Source organism: Stegodyphus dumicola, chromosome 9 (genome assembly GCF_044657685.1).
Source record: "Stegodyphus dumicola isolate Sdum_Otavi_A_Nest chromosome 9, ASM4465768v1".
Classification (NCBI taxonomy): Eukaryota; Metazoa; Arthropoda; class Arachnida; order Araneae; family Eresidae; genus Stegodyphus; species Stegodyphus dumicola.
Genome location: NC_140776.1, coordinates 180,995,225 through 181,008,907, shown reverse-complemented (window position 1 = coordinate 181,008,907; position 13,683 = coordinate 180,995,225). Strand labels below are relative to the sequence as shown.

Here is a 13,683-nt window from a genome sequence, read left to right as displayed (position 1 = left end):
GGCAAGTAATAACTAAGGCTGCCATTATTAGAAATGAACTCAACAAAGGAAGGTATTTATTAGGCAATCGAACTTTTGCACTGTTAAATAAACAAAGAAAGAAACCTGATAGTCATCCTCACCAGGTTAATGCCGTCTCTACTAGAGCTGAAAGGGAAAGAAAAATAGCTGAAGAGAAATCTTGGAACTAATGAAGGAAGAAAATAAAGCATCCAGAGATATCTTTGAAGAAGAGGTTAAATCACTGGAATTAAACATGTAAGATTTTCACGATGAGAATCATTTTGCAATGCAGCGTTATCATCTTTTGGCTTTTGATTTAATATCAAAGCCGCTACTAATAGACGAAGAAAACAATTGTCAAAAGCAAATGACAATTGAATATTATCCAAAAGGCACAAATGAACTGAGGAAAGGCTTTGCTGTGAATTATAGTCGAGGAACTTGTCCAACATGGAAGAGATCTAGGCACCGTCAAGAAAAAAAAAGGAAGACTAATTTGAACGTTCTCCATTTTTTTTTTTTTTTTTTCCTATTTAAATGTGGTGTAAAAATATTTGTTTAAAACTTAAAAAATTTTGGCCTGTTTGGAAACTTAAAAGAGAAGTTACCTTTTCTCTTTAAGCAAATGAGCAAGCCGAGCTTATTAAACTGTCGAATTTTACAGAACTTTTCCCTTCGGAAAAAGTCTCTCCGTTGGGGGAGAGGATGTAACAACTTTAAATAATATTAAAATCTTATAGTTTAAATAATTTAAATAGATGAACATTAAGGTATTTGTGAATGGCAATATTTGAAACCAGACTCGAGTGCCACGTGCGACTCTCGCACGAAGAATGTAATTTATTTTTAAATGTTAGAATTTTTTTTTTTTTCTGTTTTGTATGCCGCCATTTTGAGTGCTAAGTAAAGTTTTTTCTGTGTTCCATCAATGGAGTTGCTTCATATTGCCAAAGAAGTATCACACTATTTACCACCCTGACTCAGAGATGCATCACTAGGTGGCAGAGCAAGTGAGCTAATGCAATGTTCTTCACAAATTTACTACCTGCAGCTATAGACAACATTTAATAATTTAAAAAAATATATATATTCACCTTTTTTTTTGGTATATGTATGTGTATAATGTATCAATATCTGAAAATTTAAAAGCTACTTTTTATACATTTTAAATTTTTTATATAAGTTAGGAACTCATGGATCTACTTTTATGTTAAACAGTCCTTCACTGTTTTGCTACATTGCTTATAATTACTTGCTACTGCTATCGATTAACTTACTCTTCCAACCAGTGTTGCTGATGTCCGATTATAGATCCAGGACGACATATCCTAATCCATGCTATTGCTTCGGCAGCAGTGAAATGATGATGTTTCATGATATAGCAAGCAATCAGTGTCCCAGTTCTACCCAAGCCAGCTATAATGCAAAATTAATGTATGATATATACACACAAAACAAAATTTAGAGTTTTTTTTAATCAAACTTAAGTACGGATTCACCATAGAGGTATAGTATACAGAACAGTTTTTTATTTCTCCCTATAAATAATGCTTTTTATAATACATTAAATAATAAAATGGGCAAAAATTCTCTTAAACCAGCTAGAAGAATCATATAATGCACCATTTTAAAAAATGAAAACATTAAAAAAATTTTTTATCATTTTCTAAAATAATTTTATAATATTTGATAAAAAGAACATGTAATGTACAATTATACAAAAAAGTGGGGGAGAAAAGAAAAGTAAATTTTAAACATTTTCTAAAATTATTTTATAGTACTTTATAAAAAGAAGATGCAATGTACAATTATACAAAAAGTACAATAAAGATACAGCAAATAATTATTTTTACCTTTGCAATGTACTGCTATTGCCCCCTTAGCATTTTCAGCAATTTCTAGGAAATCTTCCATAATTTTATCACTGGGAGTACTACCATCCACAAAAAACAGATCTCTATGGTCAAATCCATGGTTGGAAAATCGATGAGCATCGTAGACTTTTTTGTTCAGTCTTATTATGGTTGTGACATTATGTTTACGGAAGTACGAAAAGTAAGATTCTGGTGAGTGAAGGGGATAACCTATGAAAAAGAATGTACTAATTAAACCCACCAATGGTAAATTTTCTCCTGGTTGCTGCCAATAAAAAGAAAAAAATCTTTGATATCACTGTAATTTAAAATTTTATAAAACAAGTAGCTGTTTGAATGTTTTATTATTAGGAATTTTATTTCAGAAAAAGTATTTAAAAAATGCAGAATTCTGAACAAATGGTTAAAAAAAGATTGAAAATACCTTCGATCTATAATAGTTAAAAAAAAAAAAACACAAATCCAGTCTACATTAAATTATTACATAAGTTATTTAAAACACTAAATGCGGATTTTAAAAAATGATGATACTGCTACTAACAGACCTACATTTAAAAAGCTTCAAACTCTTTAAAATGGGGGGAAAATGGTTAATTTAAATTTTCATGAAGTCTGAAAATTTTTTCATCATATTTTTTCAACATTACCAAACCCCTCAAAAGAAACTTATATTAGAATAAAGGAGCGAATAAAATTATTTGAAAACTTTTATTAATTTTTTTTCCTGAGATCTTAAAGTTCCACTTTATACCATCTGGGAAAATGTGTTACCAAATTATTCAAGTTATAGAAAGAATAAAACTGAATTATTTTTAACTTACATGTTAAAAATAACTTATATAACTTATATGTTAAAAATAACTTATATGTTAAAAATCTCCATTTTCAAATTTCTAAAATATTTGCAATAAAATAGAATAATATTTACTACTTTTATTGTTAAAGATCCAAATAAACATCTCACGGTAACTCTCATTTCTTTTATAGTAAAGATACAGAAACTTGAACGCCTCACAAATTGGGCTAAAACAACTACTGATGAATTAAAAGTGTTAAGGCATGCAAATTAAATCAGAATTAAGGTATTTACTTCTTAGAGAAAATTACAAAAGCTATAAAAAATATATTCAAAACTTTAACCCATTAATTTTAGTGAAACTAACATACCATTACTAAAAGAAAGAAGTGATGCTTATTTTTGAAAAATATCGTAAAAGAAAATATTTTAAGTAATAATTACCATTTTCACTTTTGCTCTTAGCATGAGGTCCACAAAAAGCTAAAAATTTGTTTGGAACGATCCAATTCAAATCTCCATTTTCAACTTTCTGAAATATCACAAAAATATTCATCTGCAGTACAGGTAAAAGTGCATACAAGTGAAATGAATATGTCAGTCTTATTTAACCAATATTTAACCTTATAATAACAGTTTCATTTAATTATTACACATGTGATTAATAATAAAATATGCCATATAGCAATTACTTCAATTTGAAAACTTATGTAAAAGCTTTAACTAGAAGGGGAAGGGAAAAAAAAAAAAAAAAAAAAAGAAACAATATGCAAGATAAACAAAATTTTGATGCATTTTGATTATATTTCATTATGCATGATCTGCAGCAATCACAATATGCATTATTAACCAAACAAGAAAAAAGAATAATGACAAGATAACTGTGAGAACACAGAATTCTCACAGTGAACACGGTGGCTGTATCGATTCTTAAATTGTTATCGCGCCCTGCCACGTGCATCGCAGTGGATAAAAACTGGAAGGACTGGTTTTGTCTTTCTCTTTCTGCCTGTCGTCGTGTTAACGAACGTGTGGGCCTTCGGGCCACACACACACACATACAGCTCTCGCCATCGTCCACGGTATTCGATCTAAAGTCCTTTTTCAAGGATTGAGGAGAAAATATGTTCTTGTACGAAGAATATAAGAAATCAGGTAAACTTTACTGATTAGGCTACGAGGTAAAAAATTGTTCCTGTGCTGTGACTCAATGTGTATAATCCTGACAGTTGGATGTTTCGAAGTGACGACCATGTGCGCCAATTTCAAGCCTATCTGCTAGAAATGTGATCTCTTCTATCACGAATAAGTGCACTGCATATTAATTAAGCTTCTTGCAAGATGCTGATAAGTAATGTGCATTTGATGCAGCAAGATTAGGAATTGCAATATACCGTAAAAATGAATGCTGTGACAGTCCCGTAGGACTAACGAGTAGCACGTGCCGCAGGGCATTCATGAATATGTTTTTTTTCTTTTAACATATCGAATATAGGCTAATCAAGAAAAGTGTATTTTGTGATTTATATAGGTTAATCAAGAAATGTGTGTTTTTGTGATTTAATAAATGTATATTTAAAAGAGAGATACTGATTCATGCATGCCTTATTGGGTAAGTCATTTGATTCTTATTATTAATAATCATGCAATGTACTAACCACTAAATTTTGAGATTAACGTTTTACGCGGAATTAATTCGCATTTGATACTCTTAGTATAATTACTTTTATACGATCACGGCCAGCAACACCACAATAACTAATCCTACAAACCAACTGCATAGAAATAATCATACCTCATAATGTTCATACTCCTCCACATCAAATTTCTCAAAATCTAGAAAACCATTTTCCAATGCCTGTGGTGAAATGAAAATTATACACTGAACTCAAAATATGTTCAATTTAAAAACAAGCTCTCATAAAATAAGAAGCTACAATGAGAACAGAAAATTTATGCACATTTTTACAAAATTAAAAAATGCGACAAGTCACCAAACTATGGTTTAATAACGAACTAAATTAATAAACAGCAATGTTTTAAAAAGGAAAATTCCAAAAGAAAATAAGAAATGTTATTAAATAAGGCATGCTTCCTTAAAGCTGAAATTGTATTCGTTTACTTCTTTTTAAGACATTTTAGGATATCACTGTCTTATTATCACAATTAACCTCAAAATAAAATTGTTTAACTAACACATGTCTGAAAAACATGAAAAAAAAGAAATGTTACAATTCACTACACAGTAGACATTTATGAAATTTACATGTTTAGTTAGACCATATATAGATATTTCTTTTTAATTAATATTATACCCTTATACTGAGGTTTTATAAGAAACTGGAAATGTTTACTGATTATTTTTAGCAGATATTGGTAAATTGATGGAAACAGTAAAACTTGTCATTGATTTTACTTTTCCTTTGTCAAAACAAAACACTCATCAAGAGAGTTTGTAGTTGATTTCTCATTTTATTCTCTTTGTTGTCACTATTAGAAATATTCTCTCAGTTGCAGCTGACAAATGAGGGAGACACATAACTAATATTTACTATTTTTTTTTTAACTACAAAACATTCTTATAAAACATTTTTATTTTAAAACTTTTTTTTTCTGAAATATATCATGAAATTCTGACTTTTTATTACAGCAGTTCAAGATACCCATAAAAAACCTACGATTATGGACTATTTCCCCCCCCCCGATGTTTTATAATTCTCATTAGATTCATTATCTACCAAGATTTCCATAGCTATTTCATAAGACATGTAAAATTCGAATTAAGTTACATGATTAACAAATTGGAAAATTCAACATTAACTTTTTAATATTTTGATCTCTGAAATTTATTCATTTGAAAACTCTGTTAAGAATTCAGCATTTACATGGACATATATTCCATCACTTTCTCTTTATGAACTTGCATCTTTTAGCAGCATCTTTTATTACTCTGAAAGTGAGGTATAAATTCTTTAATTCTTCACGTCATTTTATTGTTGAGCGTGCAATAACAATAGGAAAGTTTTAGATCTGATGGCAAACACAACTAGAACACTATAAAAAATATACTATTTCTTGTATGAAAGTACTGACGGTTGTCACCCTGGTGGTAACTTTTTTACCTCGCAAATATTATATAATGATATCATTACAATTAGGCAAGAAGAATGAACATATGAACATCAATTCAGTAATTCTAAAAAAAAGAAAAATCCAGAATGGATATACAATATGCAGTTTGGTAACTACCGAATGACAAAGAATCATGAATAAATTCTTTTAAGACAAAGGTATCATCAGACTAAAAACCTTTCTTTGGAAAACTGCAAAACGAAGTTGTATTTTATAAATGCCAAAGCACCAGAATGGCAGCACTATTACAATAAATCACAACAACAAATAAAAATTTATCAATAAGATATTAATTTAAAGGTACACGTATCCCCTTTTTTTACAGTACTAACTGTGTTTACATCTGATATTATTATGTGGGTAGAATTTTATTTAATGCAACTAGGAATGAATCACTGCATAATTGTTGAATGGGGAAAATTACTTATTTTTGTCTTCATCTTATTTGTGAATTTCTGTACTTGCTTTTGCATTTATTTTAGATTTAATAAAACAGCCTTTTCTTTCTATGAAGCTGTACATAACATTAGGTTGCCATTCCTATTTCGAGTAAGATTTCAAGCTAATATTTACATCTGAAGCCAAGTGCGGAATATTATGTTTTTCTTGCTAACTGAAAAATACAGCTATTTTTGCTATCAAATACGCAGTACTTCACTTACACAAATCACTACACTTTTAAGCTAAGGAAAATGTATTATATTAGAAAAAATTCTAACACAATCCTGAATACAGATTTACATAAAAGAAGCTTTCAAGAGCTTAAAAAAATCTTTATCAAAGAAAAATTCTTACCTTACTAACAGCATGCAAGCAGTCTGATAACGTCAAATTGTAAGTACACTGGCTGAATGATGCATCTCTATAAAGGGAAAAAAATAATAATAATAATCTGTAAACAGCACAAATTTCTCTGAAGTATATTTAATATCAGTTATGAGGCAATATGGATAATGTATATTTTGAGTTCATCAGATGGCAATGACAGCACAAAAACAAAATCTTTAAAATTCTTCCAAATAGAGAAGAAAAAAATCCTAAGGACTGAGGTCTAGCGAATTTTGAGGCACTTGAGAAATGCAGTATCGTTTGTACTATCAGAATACAAACTGAATGTATATCATGCATATTTTTGATGTCACTAGAAATATATAAATGATGATCAAAGTGCAATAACAATCATAATATGAAGCAAATGAGAAAACATGATAAAGTGAAAAAATCAGTAAAAAATAGACAGGGGGGAAAGAGTCTTTCATGCACATTCTTACTGGGAGGAGACAATGCATGACACGCAATGAATCATTATTACCATGTTTCTCTGAAAATAAAACTAGGATTTATATTAATTTTTGCTGCAAAAAACACACTACGGCTTATTTTTAGGGGATGTCTCATTTTTCATGCACAAGAATTAATATTTGTTCACATTCAAAAAATATATTTCTTCAGATTCAAGAAACATTCAAAAGTGAACAAGATCATTTATTCTAATACAGCCATCTCGTCTTCTGAAAAATCATCATAAAACTTCAAATCACAAAATTAATCCGGCCTGAATTTTTTGCGACTTCATCTTCTCGAAGACCATTGGCACTAGTCTCTTATATTGAGCAGTACAGGTTTCCTCAACTGAGTTCCTCTTGCCCATATAGCTTGCTCAAAGGGCATTGGCAACACAGCTGTCTGTTCCCACGCATTCTTCATCTAAGCAACACCTTCTTGTAAGTTAGGCTTCATAAGGTTTCCTCATTGATTTCTCTCCATTCTATTTTCAAGTGCAAATAAATGTTCTTTAAATAGCTTGTTTATAGCAATATGGAGAATTTGAAGATATGCCGTAATTCCTGCTGGAATCATTATTTTGATCAATTTTTCTTCCTGAAAGGAAGTTCATGGTTTTAACGTGGTGCACGCTGGCAGAATACCATAGTAGCATATCTCTTTGGCCACGTCACAAAACATTAAATCTGTTTTAATTAAAGCAACCACTTATTATAACATCTTTTCTCTGCAGGAAGTGCCAACTGCATTATCACATGTATTGGAGCAAATAGGAAATTTCATACTCACCTAAAAGGTATAAACAGTGGACTGTTGTTGCTCACGAGGGGTTGATAAGCTTCCACAGGAGACTTCTGAAGATAAATTATCTAAAAGAATAAAATTATTCTTAAAGGGATGATTAAAAAACTTCAAATTATTGAGATTTCAATAAATTAAACCTAAAAAATATTAGGATCTTATGGAGATAAGCATATAAATATACTTAGAAGTATGATAAAAATTACTCTATTTATCAATGATGAAAATTATATATATATACACAAACATTAAACAAAAATTAAAATCATAAAATTTATCACTGTACATTTTGAGTTAAATCCGTAGCACAAGGGACATAAGCAGGATCTTTGACATAACTGATAAAAATTTCATATGGAGTTATGTCAGGTGAAGGAATGTCAAGCCCACAGAGGGAAAATGGCCATTTTGAGCAAGCATGCCCAACTAAAAAGACTTTTAGTAAAAAGGCTGCTTTGGAAATGCATTTCATTCCAGCAGGCTGCAGTATGTGTGTGTATAGTACATATATATATATGTATGTAAGATAAAATTATATGAATCAGAATTATAATATAATTATAAACATTAATTCTTCCTCTCTATTCTAAAATCGTAATAACTTCTCTGCATTGCGTCATTTCTAGATCACTCTATGGCCAGCGCAGCTCTGATGACGTAATAATTGTAAACCAAAACTTTTCTCTTCGCGTGCTTCCACCTTTCATAACTACGCATTTCAGCTTTTGCTCTCTACTGTGCTAAGATGTAATTTCGCTGGCTTGCTTTTTATCTCAACAATAGCAAAAATGTAAATCTTCTGTGGAAAGGCACGACTAGAGTGCCAAGTGATTGTGGCCACAAATATCAGTTGCAAATAAAAATGGAATTAAAACTGCCTCGACTGCCAAGTTCTTTAGATATTACCAAGTTAGCATTACTAGCATACTACACAATCAAAATCTTCTTCAATATGGGTCTAATCACGCATCTACAGTGTTCCATTCTTTTCCTTGTGCTTTTAATATGACATATATATATATATATGTACTATATAAGTAATGAGTAAATTACATTTAAATAATTAAAACTAAAAAAATTAGTCAGCATTTTAATTAGACTTTTAAATTAGTATTTTCTAAACTTATTGATTTAAAAACATAAAAATCTGTAGAGAAAAATCCTTAATTGCAAAAATACCAGAATCAAAAGTAAAAATTTTTAAGTATTGAAAAAGTAGGCATTGTTATTGATCACAGATTAATCAACTTATCAAGGGGAATAAACCAATCTACTATCAATTAACAACTAAATATAGTGAGAGTGTTTCATCTTTCTTAAGTATTCTTAAGTACAAGCAGTATTTTTGTAACTCATAACAATGGGATACAACAATGACACTGCAATAAATGTACAGAATATATAATATTTTTATAATAAATTATTACTCTTAAGTATACATTTTTAAACTAAATTTTGAATATTTCTCAAAAGGAAAGAAAAAAATGAGAAATTAAAGAGAAATAAATGTGGCATGCATTCAACTTTACCTGTAAATACTGCATGTAAACTTACCGCATATGATCCTATTAAAAATGCAGCATTTACTCTTTTCTTAGCATCCTGAGTGGTATAATGAACAATCTTCTTTTTTGCCAAAGAATAGGACTACACAAGAGAGAGAGAGAGAGAAACACATTTATTTATTCAGTAATATCAAACAATTTTAAAATCATTTCCTTTCATAAATTACATAAATTATGGCATGGCAAAAAATTTAAGTACCACAGTAATGGCCCTGAATTTGCTGTAACACATTTCAAGATCTACAAATAATACTGAAGTTTACATTATGTCCACATGTAAACTATGTCAGATTTCTGTGCTATAAAAGTGTATAATCTGAAATAATTTTATGTGGCCATTATATCCGTGGCAAGACAATACAAGTACAAATACCACTGACAAATGTACTTACTACAGTAAATGCTTGAAATGATTTTCTTTTGCTTGTAAACATGCATCCATGCAATAGATTATGTTTGTAAAAATACAATGGCAATCAAAACATTTTAGAGTGACTTTCTCTTATGGCTGCAATTGGAATTTGTTCTTGTTCACAGAGATAATAATACAAAGGTATGAAATGGGAGTCAAATAGTAGACATAAGCCTTTTGAGACTATACTGTTTCTGGATGCATCAATCAACACCATCATGGAGACATGAGCTATGCTGAATGCAAAGGAATCCTACATACCGTAAGCAGACATTAGGAATTTCTTTAGATGATCAAATAAATAGGTACCAAACATTGCAATATTTATGAGCACTTTTAGGACTTTGTGAATCCTAATTATTCATCTCTGATACATCCTACAATATACCATTTTTGGTACTTGCATGTTATTCCGTCGACCGTTGGTTACCATTGCACTATGAAAATTGGCACAGATGCCATTCAAAATTGTACCAATCATTCATACAAAATCCTGAAGGAACTAATGCCTCTTTATTTAACAAAAAATTAATATTCTAAAGGCTTCCCCCCCCTTTGAAAAAAAGATTTTGTTGAATTCTACAATTTTTGTTAGGCCATCCGATTTTATTGGAAGCTCTGTTTAGAATTCCAAGAGTTTAAATTTCTCACAGGTAACTGCTTCAATTCATTAACTGTTTTGTGGGCCCAAATTTAGTTAACCATAACATTTTTTTATGGTATGATCCCATAACTTTGAAAATAATCCACACTTGCTTTTTTACAGAAGGCAGGAACCGAATTTTAATATTTTTTCAAAATGCAAGAAAAATACAGCAATAACAGTAAACAGGTCTGTGACTGGTAACCACTGTAAACTAGCTGTTTACATATTCTGATAAAAGGAACATTACTTTATTGGAAGGGAGGGAAATATAGTACATATTTCCAATTTTCATTAATAATTTCCTTGAACCATCTATAATACAGAACATGCTCAGCTTCATTTCATAGAGCAATTTCACATTTTCAAGGCTCTATGAATGCTATTGTATGCCACCTTTTACCTGATTACAGATACTAATTTTGAATAAGATATCTTTGTACTTTTAAGAAATGTCCTCTGCCATTTCTTGCATTAATATTAATAGTCTACTACTTTTTAGAGCAGTTCTCACCCATTCAGATTCAGTTTTTATGATAATGTTCAGTTAGCTGTCCCACAGGATTGCAATATATCATTTTAGCTATTTCAGATATGGCCCCTTCATAAGTCTGTTATAATATATTTTAATACTATTTATACTATATTTTAATTTTTTGAGGGGGGTCCCTAAGAAAGTGGGATCCCTAAGCCATAGCTTGTGTAGCTTATACGTAAATCCAGACCTGAAAATAGCCACAGCATAAGGCTTTGGTGACATTTGAGATTTACACATTACAGATTGAGCAATTTATTTCCTTCTTTTAATGACAAGAATAATGGCTACTTTAAACAAGGAAGTATATTCCACATTGAAACAATACACACATATAAAGTAATGCTACATTGGTACCTTGCTATGTGTATGCTTTAAAATACATCCAACTTGATTAGTAATAATTATTAATAATAGCAATTAAATACAATATTTCATTTAAATACAGTATATATTTCATACAAAGCATTTGCTCCCTAGTATTAAACACTGTTAGAACTATAACAATAGGATTTTTGTACAAAAATGGCTTAATTAGTTTCCCTTTATTTCTAATTGGAAAAGTTCATTTGATATACGTTTAGTTTGGAATAACTACAAGGATCTGGAACAGGTAAATGATGTATACTGAGGTACCACTGATTTGGTTTATGTAATTATGGCAAAGCTTCAATGGCTATTTGACTAATGAGAGGGATGCCTTCATGGAGGATTTTCTAAGGGAAACTGGCTCATACACATGTTACACATGGGGAAAACCACAAAAACGGCCATGCAACCAGCCCATTTACGGGATTTGAACCTCAGACCGAACAACCAGTGTTCAGTGACTTTACCATCAGGCTGCTGGTAGGCCAAGCTATTACTGGAAAAACAAAAGTTAAATAAACACAGCTTCATAACTTAAGTGATTTCTGTTCCAACAGAACTAAAGTTTCTAAATTTATTGGATAATTTGACACATTATAGTATTTAGTATTTCCATTCATAATTTTCTTGTAAATTACAAAATTTTAAATTCATAAAAGTAACCTTACCTTTAATTTCCTATTTAGTTTACAACAGTAACGATATAGTTTTGCAAGATTGAGTGGTCCAAAGTCAGAATAAAAACTGAAAACAAATAGATTTGTTAATAAAAAAGAAACAAAATACTTAATTAAATGTAAATGCATAATAATAAACAACATCATAACTATGAAAATTACAGGAAATAAGAAATAAAAAAAAAGAAAAGTTTGTTGCATTATATAACACTGAGTAATCAGAATACGAAATCTATTATTTTTAGCATCTGCAACTGCATCCGATAGGCATATAACATCCGACACTGTTGCTGAAGGAGCATGGTGAATGATCCTCACAGCAAACAACAGAACAGAGGTGATCCCACAGATCCTTGATTGGGTTTACGTGTGGGGAATTTGGGAACTAGGAAAGTACAGTAAAGTCCTTGTACTCTCTCAGACACTCACATACATCCTGAGCTCTTTGGCATGCTGCATTGCCAGTGGCGTAGCTAGGGTGGGGCAAGGGAGGACATCTGTCCCCGGGCGCAGCATCCAAGGGGCGCCAAATTGATGCTACGAAATTTTTTAATGAAATGTTTTCCATCCTCGGCACACAGAAAGGGGTGCAAATTCTTCAGTTATCCCCGGGCACTGAAAACTCTGGCTCCCTGTGCATTTGATGTGCTGGAAGAGGTCATTAAACAAAATCTGAATATATGAGTATATGTGGATGCAATCCATAGTAGCATCTATAATGATGAGTAATTGCACAGAATGCCACAAGAGCATTTTCCAGAATATAAAATTGCCTTTGCCAGCTTGAATTCACCTACAAAAGGTTGAGGGGTATTTGCTTTTTGAGTGTTTCTTGTGTACGTGCCAACAACCATTTGTTAGAAAAAATATAATTAATCAGAGAAAACCTTTTGTTCATTATTGAAGATCTGCTACCAATTAGAAAAAGGGTGCCTTCAGTAGAGATCAACCACAATATGGTCATGCCAATTTCAGCCTATTGCTGATTAACAGATGTTAGAATAAGTGTTGTGACCATTTGGTTGCTGGAATGGCCCATTCACATGAATTGCAATTTTGGGAACAACTATGGCAGGCAAGCCGGCAATTCATTTGGGAGTTAACTGCTGCAGCATGTCAACCGACCTTAATATACCTTCAAAGTTTACCTCTTTCCTCTGTGGCTGTTGACCCTATGCAGTTTCCAAGATTCTTATTTTTTGCAGTGAAATTTTGTCATTTATGATACACTTTTACCACCCTGTATATAGGAGGTTCTAGAACAGGATAGTCCAGGAAATGTTAAAAAAATTTTTTGCCAAGCTGATGTAATAACAGCAGGAACAATTTTCAAAATTGTGATTCACTAGCAATAATACAAAGCAATGACAGATCAATAAAATTTCAAACACAAAAAACAGCAATTATGAATGAAATAATATAAATTAAAATTTACATTTAATTTGTTTCCTAACCTGCACTCCATGGTTTACAAATAATCTTTATCTATATGAAACTACTGTAATATATGAATTTAATATATGAAACTACTGTAAGGATCTTAAGTTTTACTAAAGTTTATTTTATTTTAAATATTTACTATCACTTCTTAT

The 13,683-nt window shown here is 30.8% G+C and overlaps 1 protein-coding gene across 2 annotated transcripts in view; it reads right to left on the bottom strand.

Annotated features, from left to right (window-relative positions):
* Positions 1-13,683, bottom strand: part of LOC118186064 (dual specificity protein phosphatase CDC14AB-like) — a 57,226-nt gene that overhangs the window by 25,676 nt on the left and 17,867 nt on the right. For both annotated transcript variants that reach the window (XM_035356055.2, XM_035356056.2), the window contains exons 3-10: positions 12,083-12,158; positions 9,445-9,537; positions 7,879-7,958; positions 6,601-6,667; positions 4,469-4,531; positions 3,118-3,205; positions 1,857-2,087; positions 1,281-1,419 (exon numbers count right to left, since the gene is read on the bottom strand). In XM_035356055.2, coding sequence (XP_035211946.1) covers positions 1,281-1,419; positions 1,857-2,087; positions 3,118-3,205; positions 4,469-4,531; positions 6,601-6,667; positions 7,879-7,958; positions 9,445-9,537; positions 12,083-12,158 — 837 coding nt within the window. The remainder of the gene's footprint in view (positions 1-1,280; positions 1,420-1,856; positions 2,088-3,117; positions 3,206-4,468; positions 4,532-6,600; positions 6,668-7,878; positions 7,959-9,444; positions 9,538-12,082; positions 12,159-13,683) is intronic.